We start from the raw sequence: 18,838 nt of genomic DNA, 5'->3' as shown, positions 1-18,838 counted from the left end.
AGCACTCGATCCACCAGGCCCGAGTGGCCCGAGCGATGCTCCGACCGGTGCTTACATCCAGGTTACCGGTACGAACGAAACTAGGTATCTACAAGACCTACATTCGTTCCCGACTCACCTACGCGGGGCCGGCATGGTACGCGTTGGTCTCTAGGTCGAACCGACAGCGTCTCCAGGCGCAGCAGAACCTGGTCTTGCGAGTGATCGTGGGGGCTGGTCGCTACGTCAGGAACGACGTGTTGGAGTGCGACCTTAAAATGCAGTCTGTGGAGGAGTTTGAGCTGAGGCCGGAGCACACTCCCACCTAAAGGGGTTCGCGCCCCTTCACGATCGACCACCTGAGGGGCGGCCGCTTCCGCGGGAGCTCCCAGGGTTGGTTCCTCCCTCCGACCATCAGGAGGGGGACTGCCAGCTTGGTAATTTGACCGAGTCCCGTACCCCCCGCTAAACAGCGGGGTTGGTATAATTTTAATGTTGTCTCATTATATTATCTTATTATTAATAATATTATATTATTATGAAAGAATATTAAAAAATCCGTGGGGTATTCACCCCCTTGAGAATTTGCCCGGGCAAAGAGGGTACCCTCGAGACCCGAATAATCCCTACCCACCCCCCATATTGCAAACGCAGACGCGGCATATGAGAGACCGGTGGGTATGAAGTCCCGTCTTGCTTGCTCTTGCTTGCGCAATGAACTATAGCATAAATATTTCTCACTCCTTGATTGATTATAAAAATGTATTTTGGTCAATTTTGTCCCTCCCTATAAAATATCACTAGGGGTACGCATCCCCTGCCGTATATCGATACCTTAATTCGCAAACCGGCCAACTCCACTTTTTTCAATTTTTTTTTTATTTATTTTGATTTCGTTTAACGCCATTTATTATCAAAATAAATACAAAATATATATTGAAAAAAGTGGAGTTGGCTGGTCTGCGAATTAAGCTATCGATTAATTAAATCACAATACAAGTAAAATATATGTTAAATAAAATGTTAACAATATATATATATATGTTTCTTTACGCAGTTTATCTAGTTAAGAATAATCTTAAACTCCTTTAAATACAGGTTTACGCCCACTTGTTTACTTTTAGATGGCAAGCAGACTGATTACTTTTTTTGTCGCTGATACAACAAAATTTAAGTAATCTGTGGTCAGTCATCATTATTTCACATCACATATTTTAAGAATTATCTGTAGTTGAGAGCTAGTCGTCAAATTTTTAGTGCTACATACATATTTTTACTATTCCGCCAAAGTACAGAGTCATCTAGATTTGATAAAATGGCAGAAGGCCAGGAAGAACCTAAAAAGATCACAATTACAGTTAAAACACCCAAGGAAAAACAGCAAGTAGAAATCGAGGAAGATGCCGATATCAAAAAAGTAAGTACAGTGGTTCAGAACTTCTCATTCATGGCGTAATAACATAGATATTGCATACGCAATCAGTGATGACATTCCTTGTAATTATTCGGCACGACGAAATATAATAACGTGTGGTGATTTTAGCTCAAGGAAGTCCTGTCGCCGAAGTTTAGTGCTGAGCCCGAACAGTTGTGTCTGATCTTCGCCGGAAAAATCATGAACGATGGTGACACTCTCAAACAGCATAACATCAAGGACGGGTTGACTGTTCATCTCGTGATCAAAACGCCCCCGAGACCGGAGCCCGAAGGAGGGACGCGGCGACCGCCAGGTACTAACCTAGCTTCAGTTTTGGTTGCATTATACATCAATCAGAATAGGTATATAAAACATGGAGGGATGGACTTTTTTGTACTTTATTAATGTTACTTAGTCAGATTTCAGGAGTAACCTGGTTGAGTCAGATTTCTAAGAGTTTGATTGTAATTAAGGATAAATATATATGCTCTCCAGTAATGAGTAACCTAGTCTTGTCTAGAGAATTTTGTTTGTTGATTTGTATAGTCACAGTGGCTAATTTGATGTAATATGTGTTATATTTCCATTTGGTATTAATCATCCATGTCATAGAAATTGAAACTCAGCGTTAATATCACAAAATAAAATTTCAATGAAGTACATTTATAAAAGAACAATTTTATTCAATCTTAAAGATATTTTACCAATATGATGCCGAACATTGATGAGAGATTTTTTCTTTCCAATTACACACATTGACATTGATTTTTGTCAATAGGTAATACTATATTTTGAATGTAATTTTTTGGGTCATTAGGTATTTTAATTAATTTTGGTTTTTATAGCGGATATTGGTGCTACACCATTTGGACTCAATTCACTGGGTGGTCTTGCTGGTTTAGAAAGCCTGGGTTTAGGACAGAGCACTTTTATGGACTTACAGGTATACCTTCCATAATTTTAAATATTCATATTTTTGCATAAAGTATAGTGCGCATAAAACTGCTAGTCTGCTCTGAATATAAAAATGAATCGAGTCACCGTAGCTAATTTTATGACTACACCCTCTTGCAACAACTTCAAAGTGGACTAGCATTTTGGCATGAACAATATCATATTAAGTGTTGCTACTATTTGTAGCAACTAATACATATTAAGTTTTTTAAGTTATAATTAAAGACATTCAAGTGTTTAAGTTATTTTTTCCTTTACTAATAGAATTGTTTTACATTTATTGTGGAAGGAGTTCCTAAAGTATAAATTAAATGCTACTTTTTGATTTTTACTCTAAAACATGCTTTTTATATCAAGAAAATGCTTATAATGTAATGAATCTAAATGTATTAACATTAATTATATTAATAGCTGAGTTACTATATGATTGTACTTAAATAAAATATATATTTTTAATAGGCTAGAATGCAGCAAGAACTGCTGTCAAACCCGGAGATGTTGAGGCAGGTGTTGGACAATCCTCTGGTGCAGCAGATGATGAATGATCCCGAGAACATGCGCACACTCATTACATCTAACCCACAGATGCAGGACTTGATGTCTGTAAGTATAAGGTCATAGTACAAGTGATATAGTTAAGACAAAATTTGTGGCTAACTATATACCAATGTTCTGTTAAAATTAAGATATATTTTGAAAGTAAGTGGTTAAAAAAAATCAAAGATTTTAGGGAGATTCACTGTACAATCATCTTTTAGCCTTAAATTGGGCAACAGAGCCCTTAAATTACATTCTGGAAGTTCAATATTAGTACTTTGTTTTCCAGTTACACACTGGTGGCTTGCCAATTATAAAATGTCATTCGCTGTTATGTTATAAATTTTATGCAAGATAACTAATTATTAATTTCTAAAGACATTAGAGTGTATTTTAGCATACTCCTTCAGTATTAAAATATATTATGGTATTATGTAAATGCCATTAATATGATGAAAATTTACTACTCAATTTATATTTGTCATGCAATGTGCTTTATGACTAACACTTTAGTCACTTTCACAATGTGTAGAATGAATGAATAAATTGATTTTAAAGTTGTATTCTAATTATGTCTATTAAATTGTCATTGAATTTTGTAAATTAATGTTTCTATTATAAAGTTAATTAAGATTCATTTGAAATGTATTTAGAATGGCATGGTTTGTTTACATTCATCTAAATTATTAACCAATTTCCATTAATATGCATCACAAACTGGTAAATAGTTTCAAATTGTTTCTTTAAACAATACAAAAGGCAGTCTTATTGCTGAACAACAATTTCTTCCAGACAACAAGACAAGGTGAGGAGTTAAGGAATAGGTAGGGTGCAAAGAAATAATAGTTTAAGGACTAATGTTAAGTCAAATGTAGTGGAATAAATTCAGGCAGAACATGCCATAGGAAAGGCATCAAATATAAGGAAAAAGAAATGAAAAATACAAAGTTAATACAGTTCTGAAAATGACCAATTTGAATCATTTCTACTTCTGAGTCGTTTCTTCATTTCTAAGGGTTGTGCCTGCTCCAGAGACCATCTGGTTGGCGATCTTCCTCGGGGTCTTTTACCCTCCACTTAAACAACCATGATCTTCTCCAAGCAGTCGTCTTCCCGTCATGCTATATGGCCAAAGTATGAAATAATTCTTTGGAGGCAGATGGTTGTTAGCCTTGTTTTTACTTTCAGCTCTATTAGTATAAAGGTGTTTGTCCTCTTTACTGCTATGAATCTATACTTTATATCATTTACTAATCATTTATGTATTACAGAGGAATCCAGAAATTAGTCACATGCTCAACAACCCCGAGTTGCTGCGTCAAACGATGGAGTTGGCGCGCAACCCCGCCATGTTGCAAGAACTGATGCGTTCTCATGATCGAGCACTCTCCAATCTTGAAAGTATACCAGGTAAATGTCAAATCATTATAATGACAATATTAATAATAATTGTTTATAATTTTATTATTTAAATGTTGGTGAGTGTTCAATACAGACCTGAAAATAATTTCACATGGCACGTAATGGTTTCTATAGTTTAGTTTTTTTTGGACTTTCAATATAGGATCCACTGTATTTACAATATTGTTTTAGATATTTTTAATGCATCCTAAACTTTTCATTATTAAATTGAATTGAATGAATCTCACTTTGGGTGAATATTTATGTAGCAGCCCTTTCTTTGTATAATTACCTACTTCTATTGTACTAAAATTTCTGAATATTTCTTACAGGTGGATACAATGCTCTGCAGCGCATGTACCGGGACATCCAAGAACCTATGCTGAATGTGGCTAGCAGCATGGCAGGGAATCCATTTTCAGGACTAGTTGATAATTCTGGTACTTACAAAACATTTTTGAACATTTCATGTCTAATTATATTGCATATATTTTTGGTGATATTAATGATATTGAATCTAAATTTCAATTCAATGTTACTTTATATATTATTATCTATATATGTGCTTTTAGAAGTATTGTATAGTTTTACATAATATTTGGTAAATGCTAATGAGCCTGTGATTTTAAGAGTATTTCTTTAATAATAATGAAGGCTTGTAACCTGTTTTACTCTCTTCATAGTGGTCTAGTTAAGTTTTATTTACAAATCGTCAAAATCTTTAAAAATAGTTCTCTTTTTATTTGTAAAAATTAGCTTCCATACTGACAAAAGACAGCTTTGAAATCCTAGAAGAATATTTTAATTTAATATCTGGCATAAAATAATTGTATGTTTATACGTAATAACGACGACTCTACACTTGTTTAATCAGTATTTATTGCATAACACAGGTGTTTACAAGATTTTTGGAAGGTTTTACATTTCTCTGTAGTTATCCTTCTTCTTCTTAAGCGTTACACTCTTGTCAGAGCGGTTGTAGTCATTATTTGGTCTTAGTGGTACGCTTAACAAAACGCCGTCACTCGTTTCTTATCGCCGCCTTCCTGGTACATTCATGTAGTGGGGTGTTCACTATAGTCTTAATCTGATCAGTCCATCGCCTAGGTGATCTGCCTCGAGGTCTCGTACCCTCGATTTTGTCTTGCACTACACGTCTTTCAATGGCCACACTACCCCGTCGTGAAACGTAAAAACGTCGTGAAAAAACGTAGTTACCCTACGGGCGTGCAATTTAGTAACGTCGTTGTCGTTGCAGACGGCACGAACCCGCAACAGGGCGCGGAGAACCGGCAGCCGTTGCCCAACCCGTGGCAGCGCGGCGGCGGCGGCGGCGGCGGTGCGACTGGCGCGGCGGCGGGCGCGGGCGCGGGCTCCGGCCCCGGCCTCATGAACACGCCCGGCATGCAGTCGCTGCTGCAGCAGATGTCCGAGAACCCCCGCCTGGTGCAGTCGATGCTCTCCGCGCCGTACACCAACAACATGCTGCAGGCGCTCTCCGCTGATCCCGATATGGCCGCGCAGCTCATTAATCAGGTATGTTGCTATTGCGATTGTACCGATTTTTAAGGTAGAACCGTTTGTGGTTCGACTCCGGCGGCACCACCGCCACACCGATCCGATCGCGTTCCGATCCGGTAGTAGTTTAAGAAAATATTGTAACTGACAATTTGTAAGTGCCGCCGTTGGCCTATACAAAATAAAATATATTTCATTTCATTTCACCTCTTTCTGCCTCATAACAGCAGTGTTAAGCGCTGCTGTGTTCTGGTTTGAAGGGTGGTAAGGGAAACATACTTTTCAGAGGCGTTCCAGCTTAGTCCTCAGGGGTAGCGGCACATCTTTAATTATAAGAATATCTAATCCCATCTGGGGTTGATTACGAATGTCCATGGGCGGCAGTAGCCATTTACCATCAGGGAATTCTGTAGCAGTTTATGTATTAATCAACATTTTTAACACAACCAACAACCGAAATGTGCTCTTACTACTGCCTGATTTCATATTAAACAACTTAGTGATGATGATGAAGTTTGTCTAATTATATCATTGTTATTTCCAGAATCCCATGTTTGCAAATAACCCTCAATTGCAAGAACAAATTCGCACCATGATGCCACAGATGTTAGCTCAATTGCAAAATCCAGAGATGCAACAAATGATGTCCAATCCACAGGTATGTTTTTGAAATAATTAGAATTAAAATCTTTAAAATACACATAAGAATGATAAACATTTTAGCAGTTTTAAGTTAGTGTACTATTAATTATTTGTCTAGGCTACTGTAGATTATATAAAGTATAGTCCGCGTAAAACTGCTAGTCCGCTCTGAATATAGAAATGAATCGCGTTGCCATTGCAAACTGTATGACTACACCTGCTCGCAAGAACTTCAGAGTGAACTAGCAGTTTGGCATGGGCTATACCTTATTACTTATTTGGTACCTTATACATAAAAAAACAAGTAATCGTCATACTTACTTATTCCCGTTTAAAAACTGAGGGACAAGGGTGTGGCTGAAAAACGGCGCTGCATGGAACTGATTCTATGTCAGCAAACGCTGAGCCACCTCCTTTTGCCTCTACAATTTTGTTTATTTATTTTTTGTAAATTTTTCCCTTTTTTCTTAAATTGTATATTTGAAGCAATAATAGTACATTACAATACGAGGACGAAAAATTTTTTTCTGACAAGTGTGAGTTTGCAGGCCGAGCCGCAGGCGAGGACTGCAATCACACGAGTCAGAAAAACATTTTTCGTCCGCGTGTTGTATAAAATTTTATATTACGGAACGGAAATGGGGGTTTTGCGCACGCGAAGCGTGCGTAAAACGTCCATTTACGCACGCCGTGATATAAAGTATATTATTATTATTATAACTTAAGAATGATGATTTATTCGGTGTCTCGATAAAAAGTGTGTGTTGTGTGGCAGGCGCTGAACGCGCTGCTGCAGATCCAGCAGGGCATGGAGCAGCTGCGCACGGCGGCGCCCAACCTGGTGAGCTCGCTGGGGCTGGGCGCCGCCGCGCAGCCCGCCGAGCGCCCGCCGCCCGCGCAGGCGCCGCCGCCGCGCGCGCAGCAGAACACCGAGCTCTTCACGCAGGTATACACCCGCTCATATCTTCATCGACGTTTTCTAATCCATAGCGCCCTATAATTTTCACCTTTGTTGTCTTAAGGCTAGCCATCCTCATGAGAAACCTGCACCGACGTTTTCCAATGCGTAGCGCTTTATAATTTTCACCTTTGTTGTATTAAGGCTAGCCATCCTCATGAGAAACCTGCACCGACGTTTTCCAATGCGTAGCGCTTTATAATTTTCACCTTTGTTGTCTTAAGGCTAGCCATCCTCATGAGAAACCTGCACCGACGTTTTCCAATCCGTAGCACTTTATAATTTTCACCTTCGTTGTCTTAAGTCTAGCCATCCTCATGAGAAACCTGCACCGACGTTTTCCAATCCGTAGCGCTTTATAATTTTCACCTTTGTTGTCTTAAGGCTAGCCATCCTCATGAGAAACCTGCACCGACGTTTTCCAATCCGTAGCGCTTTATAATTTTCACCTTCGTTGTCTTAAGTCTAGCCATCCTCATGAGAAACCTGCACCGACGTTTTCCAACCCGTAGCGCTTTATAATTTTCACCTTCGTTGTCTTAAGTCTAGCCATCCTCATGAGAAACCTGCACCGACGTTTTCTAATCCGTAGCGCCCTATAATTTTCATCTTTATTATCTTAAATCTAGCCATCCTCATGAGAAACCTGCACCGACGTTTTCCAATCCGTAGCGCTTTATAATTTTCACCTTTGTTGTCTTAAGGCTAGCCATCCTCATGAGAAACCTGCACTGACGTTTTCTAATCCGTAGCGCCCTATAATTTACATCTTTATTATCTTAAATCTAGCCATCCTCATGAGAAACCTGCACCGACGTTTTCCAATCCGTAGCGCTTTATAATTTTCACCTTTGTTGTCGTAAGGCGGCTAGCCTTACGACAACAAAGGTGAAAATTATCCTCATGAAAAGTAAATCTTTAAAGGAGTCTTACAGTAACCAATGAATAAATTTATTTGTCTTTATAAGTCCACATCTCAAATATCCCTCCCTTTATAGGTTGTTTTTCTGTTACCCATTTATTACTTTGTTACCCTGTAGAATCTGAGGTAGATTAATCCTTTCCAAAAACGCATTTTAACATTTACTTGATTGAATGTGCACATTAACAACAGTATAGCTGTTTACTTTATCCATTTCATACAGCATAATATTTAATACAGATTTATGGTATTTGTCTACATACATACATACACATAACATACATAATATGAAGATAATACTAACTTTTGGTAATTATGCAGTTTGGCTACTTTTCCGAAAATCAATGCAATAATGGTTTTTTAGCATGGGTGGCTTCAATTAGTCGCCATTGATGATATTCCGTCGGGGGAGGCTAACATTTCCTATTGAATTGGTTAGGTTAGGTTGGAACAATATAAGACAATATAAAACTAAGCGAACGGGGCGCAGGAGCACCCTGCGAGCGGGTGGGTTCAATCCAGACCTTACCTTTATTCATGATCACGTTTATACAATTTTATATTATATTAATATAACTTTAGTATGTCATTACTAAAAAGGGTGAAAAAAAAGGTAATTATGCAATGTAAGCCTCCCCCGACTCCCCGAATATCATCAATAGTGACTAATTGAAGCGACCCATGCTAAAAAAAAAATTATTGCATTGATTTTCGGAAAAGTAGCCAAACTGCATAATCAACTAACTTTTTTATACTTCTTAATGTTATTAACTATTTTTCTATAGGAATTTGTATATAATGTTCATTACATGTTCTTTTGTAAACAAACCAACAACAATAAACATTGTGCCATGGAAATTTATTTGGACATCTGATGGCAATATTTGTTGGTACAGTTCATGCAACGGATGGTATCAGCAATGTCCAACAACCAGACCAACTCACAACAACCCCCAGAGCAGCGCTACTCGCAACAACTCGAACAGCTTACGGCCATGGGCTTCTTAAACCGCGAAGCCAACTTGCAAGGTAAAATACTTAATCTGTTATTAATCATATAGGTAAAATGCATAATTTTAGGTGTCATGTCGATCAGGGGTCACAGTATTATTATTACCGTGACCCTGTAAAAAATGTCTAGTAAAAACTATAACACTAAGAGATTTTTTTATTAAATAGTTATTATTACAATGTTATAATATTATATATAAATTATAATGTATAAAGAGGAATTGACATACATTGTTTTAATAATTATTTATCTTTGTTTCCGCAATGCCCACATCATTAAGATTAGCTCATAGAAAACGCTGTTTAGCATTATGTCTGTCTTTTGTATGCAGAAAATTAGTTAAGTGTCTAGGTATAGTTTACATGCGATATATTAATGCTACTTGTGTTTAATAATTACAGTAAATATGTTTTAATTTCCAGCACTGATAGCAACATTTGGCGACGTAAACGCGGCCGTGGAAAGGTTACTGGCACTGGGGCAGTTGTCAATGAGCTAACACGTAGGCGCGTAATACCCACTCGACAAATCCCACATGCCCTCACTTACATCCATACATTTAAATCGTTAGATATTAATTTAAAGTGAAATGTCTGGCAGTGTTTAGGACATCAAATGGCTGCATGCAAACACTAGTTTAGTCTACGCTACGATCGAGAGCTGTCTTCGAAGAAATGGCGCAGTCACGCAGTTGACAAGTTTTAATATTGTTATTGCATTATGACAATTGATAACTGCGATTTAAATGTATGAATACATTATAACAGGTCAATGGTTATTCTTAGTACACGAGTTGTACGATAGTACCCTTCTTCAGACTTGTATAAATTGGTTTTGTTTGATTTTCTTTTGAATTTAGTGATGGTGTTTTCACATCTATCTCCTGCTCCTATTTACATAATTAAAAAGTTCGTGTTTTTTCACAAATATAACTTTAAATGAAACGCTTGTTTATAGTGCAGTGTACTAGTTTACTTAGAAACTCGGTTTTCTAGATTTATATAAAAGACATTTTATTAAATGTATATTGATTTTATTTTGATTGTTGAGTCATTGTCAATTGTTGTATTTTTTCTTAAGATGTTCATACATTTTACTGGAATCTATAATCCTGTAAACCATATTTAAAAGACCCAATGTTATGGCAACATTTGTTCAACAGGTTCGTCAAATTATGGATTCAAGTAAACGAGTAAATGAGCATTCATTCATAAAAATATTAAAGCAATATTTTCAAAATGCTTATTGAAGCGCCTTGATGTAAGTGAGATTTGTGGCGTAAAATTATTCACAAGATCATAGTGTTTGCATCTCTTATATGCAATAAAAATATCTAGTTTGTAGTAGGTGGTTTCTTAAATTCTTTAATTTAAATCCATTCCTTCTCGTTTTAGGTATTAAAAATTATTTCTTTTATTATAATTATACTATCAATAGATTTTGGCTGAGGTCGGTGTTTTCAAACGATTGGGTTTTAGTATACATTTCTATTATTGTAAAGTAAAATTATACATATGTATTGATTGACTATTTCTTCATTTTTATATTGTGGGGAAGAACTTATTTTAGTGTTATTTTAAGGCTACGTAAACAATTGTTAGGTTTATGTAAATAGTTTTGCTTTGAATTAAACTGAGTGAGGAAGCAATTCGGTAATAATATAAATTGTCGTTATTACAATTTAATATTGCTTGTGTACAGTTTCATTTAATACTTTAATATAATAAGACATTAAATATTCATATTTGTCTGATTTAATCCCGTTTATATTATATTTATCGTTTTTTATCGATCTAGTAGTATAGGTCATTTCATTTATGTGCTCGCGGTGCTCTGTGTCGGTTAACTTTGTTCTAAATATTGTTACTATTCGTGTCAAAACATATGTTATAAAGTAATATACACCAAACGTGTCCGTTTTTCAAAATATTTACTTTTAAGTAAATTTGCAAACAATTGTTAACAACAGTTTCAGTAGAACCATCGACGAAAGGTATCAATAGACATATACAATAACACATTTAAAATGCACGCTTGACAAGTCACATGTACATAGGGTAGCGCGTACTAATGAAATATATCTATACAAGTCTAGTTACTATCTATACTTTGTTTAATACTTTGAGATGACTGGCCAGTGGATGTTGATGTGCATTGTCAGATTACAAATAAAATATTTTCAATTAGACATGATTGTATATGTATCAAAATTTGGTAAACTCATATTAACGCCCGTTATTAATAATCAATTTATCTATTCGTTATCTACCAAATTTCACACTTTGACAATGTCTTGTATGAAGAATAATGTCGTTGTCAAATAACGATCTTTGGTTGACAAAGCGTTGGATAGTTTGATTATCGATATTGAGTGTAAAACGGCATACAAAGAAACTCCTGTCTACAGTGACATCAGGCTTTAGTAATATGCATACATACTATTATAATATATCTTATGTAATGCTAAATAAGCATTAAATTGTTATCGTCTCCGCATTATTGTTAGATCATTTTCATATTTTGTGAGTCTTCAAAATGCCGATACGCAGAATGTGCGCGCTGCTCCGCATCCATATAGGCAACAGTATATCGCCCGAGTGCGTCCGATGTGGACCAATTAATTATAATTTATGCAAAATAAACAAAAAGTTCTGGTTGATTTCAGTAATGCAACACTATATGGCGTGGTAAATTATCAAATATAGATAGACTAGTCATCGACGTCTTTCGAATATTGATAAACGTTCGTGTCGGTGCGTTTAATCAACATTAAAGAGGCCTAATAAAAAAAAAATTGAAGCACACATTTCATAATAAACATATTAGGTATCCAGGTGAATGGGAAATTCTACAGGTTACTAGGGTCCTACATCATCAAACTTTTTCCAAATTAAGGGCTTCTGTAATTCGTTCTGGGTATAGTTTAGGACTGAATGTGGCGTACGGCATGGATGGAAATGCCCCCTGGCATATGTTATGAATATCAATTATTTTACTGCGAAAACTTTAACATTTAACAATGTACAATTACTTTTATACGCAACGATTCCATATTTCATTGTCATGCTGGTCCAATTATTTATTCGCATTTATTAAAAATATAGATGTTAGTTTAAAATGTGAAATCCATTGTCTCATGTATTCAAGTAATAAAATAATAATTGTCTATTTAGGAAATTCGTGTCATAGACATAACATCTATCAGTAGAGTTAATAGTAATAGGTTTTGAAATCTGCAATGTCTAACTTTACTTATTTTTTCTAACGTTCATTATGATTATACATGCGTTGTTATACATTAGGTCGCATCCAGATGATGCTAAGTAGCTTACGCAAGTCTCAAAGTAACTTCAAACGTATCAGATGCGCAATGCCTCATACCGACTCAGTGCGAACTAGGTAACGGACATGGGCATATTGCAATTGAAAACCTGAAGCGATCAAAATCAACGTCCGTAATAGCTGGTAGATGTTTAAATTAATTGTTTAACTGTAAAATTAGTAGCGCGAGCGAGTATAATAAGGCAAGCTGAGATAAAAGATAATTTTGGAAAGTTTCGATGGACAAAAAATTATAGGACAAAGCAACATGTAGGTACCATGAATTGCACTTGCCCTACCAAATTTGAACAATGACAAAATTTGATGCACAGTACTATGTATTGTAAAAGGTACTTGCGCAAGAACTATACATCGTCTACGAGCGACGTGAAGCTTAGTATAATTATTTTGTCATACTTTTTACAAAGATGGCTAAATGCTCACTTTCATTTCAACATTTAATTAACTAACTCTGAAGTTACAATTGTATAATACCAAATTGTGCGTATTGAGTAAGTATTTAAAGCAATGCTATTTAATTGTGGATTATTGTCTTTAATGCATTGATAATATAATATAAGAGTTGTGTCAGTTCAAAAAAAACTACCACACTGTTTCCTAAATAATTTGTTATTGTCATTGATATATAACAACAATGTGAATTAATACTAAGTTAGTAATTTGCTAAATCATTATTCTTAGTTCATCCTGAATCTATCAAAAACAATATGAATATTTTTGTGAATTTGATTTGTGACACATTATATATTAATACACGTGTTTTTCTCCATATATTGGAAATCACTCGTGTATCTGTGATGTTTTTCTAGAAGTCTAGATTTGTGAAGGTCATATAAATCTGTAAGTATATCATTATGAGACAATGCAACTATTAAAGAAATAAGAATACTTGTTTTATTTAATAAATCCCTCTTAACAAATGTGAACATTTTGGGTAACCAATAAATTATTCACATTTGATTCATTTTTTTCTGTAAATTGTAACATAATTATCATGGTATTTTATTTTCATTTATTCACACTGTATATTATTTACAATATATTATTATTATCTTGGTTATAATTATTTTTCTTTGAGACAACTTGTCTTATTTTGACTTTTTTTCTTTTTTTTAATAACTAGCAATCCAATTTCATATAATTAACATTTATATTACTTTGTAGAAGTGTTTTGTAATGATTGATTTGATATGCTATATTTCTATATTGAAGAGATAATAGTTCATTATGCTATGCAGAATTTGATAGCAAAAATTAGCTTCCATTCCATTTCACGGCAAAGTAAATTGAATCTAAGATATACGAAATTCTAGTATAAATATTTAAAAGTATTCATTTTATTGGTAAGTAACATAATTTATTGTTTTAAAACTTTTATCTTTGCGGGAAGATAATCGAAAAAGCCCTGTGCAAAATCTCTCTCATGTAGCTGACAACAAATTACCATAGCTAATAGAGTATGCTCAATGCATGGAGCAAAAAAATATTCCTATTCCGTCTGTTGCAGAGATTAATGATGTGCCGAGTCGACCATTTTTGATATTCGAATACTTTAGTACTCGTATAAAAAAGAATCGAGTCAATACTCGAGTCCAGAGTATTCCCAATGTACTCGAGTTACAAATTACTCGAACTTTGTAACACACAGTCCAACAGCACGAAGACCAAAAAAGGGGCCTAAACTAAACAACATTAAACAAGTTCTTACTTGCACAATTGCTGCTGTAATCACTCGTTTGCCTATATAAAGTACATAAGACTGGTGTCAGTGTACGAGTACCGTCAGTATCCGAGTATCACTTATTACTACTCGAGTATGCGAGTTATGTAAGTACTCTAGTACTGACTACCGGTACATCTCTAGCGGAGATTGCAGACCTAGTAGTTGTCATTTTTGACATTATGTCAAAATTAAGTTCTGTTTATACAATCACGTTACGTCTGTAATGCAATTAATTTTGTTTTGCTAATTTCTAAATAACTAGACACAATTCAGAATCATGCTTTGAATTGCTGCTAAACTAGATTGAACTAATTTAAATGAAACCTTAGAAAATCAATTATTAGTAAGTGGTTGGTTATTCCTTACTTACACTATAACCCAGTAAATATGCTGTTTGCTGTAATAAAAATGTATGTAACGTAGCTGTTTGTTTCAGTTTATTAAACATGTACTCGCCTAGGCAGAAAATATTGTGGTTCGCGTTTAGTACAAGAGTTTTTATAATAACATTACAAGCGGTGTGTAACATCGTTATACCGGATCATGATGCTAATGTATTCATCAGTCCCGCGGACCCGGCGCTGCGCAGGACGAGAGCAGATGTTGTTGTGGACAAAATCTTAGGCGGTATGAAGAGATGGGATTCTCAATATTTCTTACACATAGCCCAATATGGGTACACATATGAAAACTGTTTAGCATTCTTTCCATTATTTCCATTAATTGTTAGATATTTCGCTTACTTGTTAAGTAGTATATTAGGGTCATATGTAAATTTCCACAGTACCTTACTGATATCTGCAGCAATTGTAAATCTTGTTTTATTTATTAAGTCTGCAGATGTGTTACATAAGTTGAGTTTGAGAGTTCTTCGCAGTGAGTGCAAGGCATATAAGTCAGTCATTTTGTATTGTGTTAATCCAGCAAGTATATTTTTCTCAGCTCCGTATTCTGAAACATTATTTGCATTTACAACATTTTATACAATGTTTAAATGTACTGAAAATGAAACATTAAGGTTTGCAAGTATTGACATTTTTAGTGGCTTACCAGCTGGTTTCTCTATTATAACTAGGTCAAATGGTCTTATTAACTTAGGCTTTATACTGTATACCAGTTTCAAAAATGTGATGGAAAGGACTTTACCTGAAATTGTGTATAAATATAAGACCCTCAAGCATAGATTAGTTCTCCCAGTTCTAGTATTGCCATTGTGCATTACAGGTGTTGCATTATGCCTAACTGTGATAATAGCTCTCATCCCATTTGTTTTGGTTCAAACATACAATTATTTTAAGTTTTGTGTACCTAATCAGCATCACTTACCAGATTTTTTGTCAAACTCTGAATATATTCTTCCAGGCAATGCAGAGAGTCCTTGGTGTAATAGTTCATTGCCACTTTCATATTCTTATGTACAAAGTCATTATTGGAATGTTGGCTTCCTAAAATATTACAAAGTCAAACAGATTCCAAATTTCATGCTAGCTTTCCCCATTCTATTTATTATAATCTATAATTCTATGTCTTACATTAAAAATAATTTTAGATTATGTCTTAGGCTAGGACTACGGGACAATATATTTAATTTTGGGTATCTTCACAAGATACCTAATAGGCCAAAGGTACATTCTAAAGGTTTTGGGGCCAATGATCCAAACTTATTTATGTATGTTGTACATATAATGTGTTTGACAATAGTATGTATAATATTTGTGCATATACAAGTGTCCACAAGGCTGTTAGCTTCAGCCAGTCCTCTCTTATATTGGATATGTTCAAGCAAAATGAATGTTGGACCTACTCCAACATCGGACCAAAATACAATAAATGAACATTTTAGGCGAATTGGTATTGGTAAAAGGATACCCTCGCATCATTTGTCAATAGCTAATTTAGAAGGAGTTGACAATATGTACAGTAGATGGAAAACATTTATAATTTCGAGGCGAATGCCTGACTTCACATCACGCATGATACAGTGCTATTTTATAGGATACTTTTTGTTAGGGATTGTTTTGTTTTCAAACTTTTATCCATGGACTTGATCAAATAATTTGGTTAATGCAACCAATACATATCATACTATATCATTCCCATATCTATGATTTTATCTAGTCTGCATTCACAACAAATGTTTATTAATATATCATTTGTCTAGTCTGTAGTTAAATACAAATTAAGTATAAGTATCACATTCTTATTTTTATTTCAATTGCTAGTGTTTAGAACTTATTAAGTATTACTACTGAATAATTCAATAATTGATGCTTCACAATTAATAAAGCATGTGGCCTTTTAATGATAAATATTAGTCCATTTTATATAACTCATCTTGAATTAAACAATTATGTAAGGCTAGCAGAACCCGGTAGATGTTTTGCTAATGTATATTTATTTACCTCAATGTATAAAAAATTGGATGCTCTTTATGTAATCTATAATGTAAAATTGCGAAAATATTACCCATGCTCAAGTTTGTAATAATATAGTTGTGCTGTGGCGCCCTCTAGGACTGAATTGAGATGACACACTTGAGATGTTTGCTCAAACCGCATTTGAAAGAAATAATTATGAATATATTATATCAACATCCATTTTTTATGCATATAAGTGTGATTACAGATCAAATCGTTCTCAAGTTAATTTTTTATCTTATTTTATTCCAGTATTGTAAAAGGCGAATCATTTCTATAATTGTTTTAAGATAGTAAATTACTTATTTATCATTATTGTAATTGTATTGAGTACTACTGTATTTCCGTTTAAACTTTTGTGTGATAGATGATTTGTTTGTCTTTTGCATCTATTTATAAGTATAGGGGAAGATTTTTAATGAAAATCACATAATAATGACATGATACATTAAAAAGTGGCCTTAGGATTAAATGGGATCATAGTATCCTTTTGCTTGTGCATTTTTAAATTATAAGGGTATTAAATAAGTTTGTTTATGCAAGTTATTTGTAAACAAATATGTAGGTTTCACACAGTAGCTTTCACTTATTATTGTTATGAGCAACCGTCCATTTCATTGAAGTGTATTGGCAGAAACATGTTTTGGTAGTGTGTATGAAATCCTTTGATTTAAGACTTTATTCTGTCCGAATAAAAATCTGAAAATTCTTGACTCCTCCCCAAACAAGCACATTGTTTACATAATACACATATACACTCTTTCGGTTCAGTGAAAGAGTGTATTTCTAAAAATAAATTTAATTTCTTAAGTTCGGTTGTAATCAAAATTTTGAAGTACAAAATCAGATAGGTACCTTATCGTTTTGAGAACTTTGTTGTAATTGTTACTATGTAAGTATTGAATTCTTATTTTAAGCCAAAGATTTGAAGGTTGTGATCCTGTCTTATTAAGTATTTAGTGTTACATTGCACAGCTAATGCTTATTCTCTTCTTAAAAGAAATAATAAAATTTAATGGATTTTTAACTCTGTTTTATTGTAAATTGTGTTTAAAATCTGTTTTAATAACTTTTCACAAAATATCCACTTCAAAGTTGAAAAGTCATAATTAAAGGCCCGGCCGCCTGCGCTAAAACAAAATCCTGACGCCGCGCTCTACTCTAGCGCAGAGTGGTGTTGTACTGAGTTACTACTGAGCGGTCACACAGAGCGCATACGCGTACGCTGTATGGGAAATATTACGCGCGCGCGTACGAGAACGCGCGTGCGCGTACCGCTCTGTGTGACCGCTTACTAGTAACTCAGTACAATAAAACTCAGCGACGTCAGGAATTACTACTAGCGCTGTCGCCCAAGCGCGGCGCTAGAATACGCGCTCTGTGTGGCCAGACCTTAACTCAATAAACTCCGTTTGAGTTTTTACTTTACTTAATTCAAAACAATGTTCAGTGTGGGGTGGAAAGGTGAAAGGTCAAGGTGATGAAATTAATCTAAATTTCTCCATCCACGCACAATGGCCTTAGCCAATCGAGCGCCGTGGACGTCATTCATAAAATCTCTTCATTGATAATTTATGATTACCCATAAATAAATTACATTTTTGTAAGGAAATAGCATAGTGTATTTAAAACCAGTGCATATCACCTAAAATTTAAAGTTCTAGTTGTATAAGAGTAAGAGAAAACAAAATCTGCTAAAAATATTTTTAATTTTCGTAAGATTGCATTTTTTTACATTATTGTTATCAAGTTCATATCAAAAGCTTCTCCGTACATTTAAGAATTTACTATACAAAGTAGTAATAGCAAAAGTCCAAATTATTTCACCATTATTATTATCATCACTTACACATCACACACACACACACACACATACTTATAGATATAATATTACGCGTAATATATGGAATGAAGAAATAAAGAGTACCTACTGTCTGTGTTTACAAATTGTTTAAAGAAAGTCGTTAAAGGAGATGTTTCATTTTCGGCCATCTCATGTACACTATATCTAAAAAA

At 34.7% G+C, this 18,838-nt stretch overlaps 2 protein-coding genes across 4 annotated transcripts; both read left to right on the top strand.

Moving 5' to 3' along the window:
- The first annotated feature begins 1,172 nt into the window (after positions 1-1,172).
- Positions 1,173-11,528, top strand: Ubqn (ubiquilin). Its single transcript, XM_073082383.1, has 11 exons — positions 1,173-1,396; positions 1,523-1,709; positions 2,242-2,339; positions 2,810-2,953; positions 4,159-4,297; positions 4,621-4,728; positions 5,547-5,824; positions 6,351-6,464; positions 7,224-7,394; positions 9,225-9,357; positions 9,763-11,528. Exons 1-11 carry the CDS (start codon positions 1,295-1,297, stop codon positions 9,837-9,839), a joined length of 1,551 nt encoding a protein of 516 aa, XP_072938484.1. The 5' UTR covers positions 1,173-1,294; the 3' UTR covers positions 9,840-11,528.
- Positions 11,529-14,581: 3,053 nt separating this feature from the next.
- PIG-V (phosphatidylinositol glycan anchor biosynthesis class V) lies at positions 14,582-17,849 on the top strand. 3 transcript variants are annotated; one of them, XM_073081990.1, is made up of 2 exons: positions 14,582-14,748; positions 14,829-17,849. In XM_073081990.1, exon 2 carries the CDS (start codon positions 14,852-14,854, stop codon positions 16,451-16,453), a length of 1,602 nt encoding a protein of 533 aa, XP_072938091.1. In that variant the 5' UTR covers positions 14,582-14,748; positions 14,829-14,851; the 3' UTR covers positions 16,454-17,849. The 3 variants fall into 3 exon arrangements, with proteins under 3 accessions (XP_072938091.1, XP_072938089.1, XP_072938090.1); XM_073081988.1 differs by having other exon boundaries at positions 14,583-14,748; positions 14,842-17,849; XM_073081989.1 differs by having other exon boundaries at positions 14,583-14,755; positions 14,842-17,849.
- The last annotated feature ends 989 nt before the right edge of the window (positions 17,850-18,838 follow it).

Source organism: Epargyreus clarus, unplaced genomic scaffold (assembly GCF_041222505.1).
Source record: "Epargyreus clarus isolate Ecla_fem2 unplaced genomic scaffold, WU_Ecla_fem_2.2 ptg000017l, whole genome shotgun sequence".
Taxonomy (NCBI): domain Eukaryota; kingdom Metazoa; phylum Arthropoda; class Insecta; order Lepidoptera; family Hesperiidae; genus Epargyreus; species Epargyreus clarus.
This window is presented reverse-complemented; position numbering and strand designations above follow the sequence as displayed.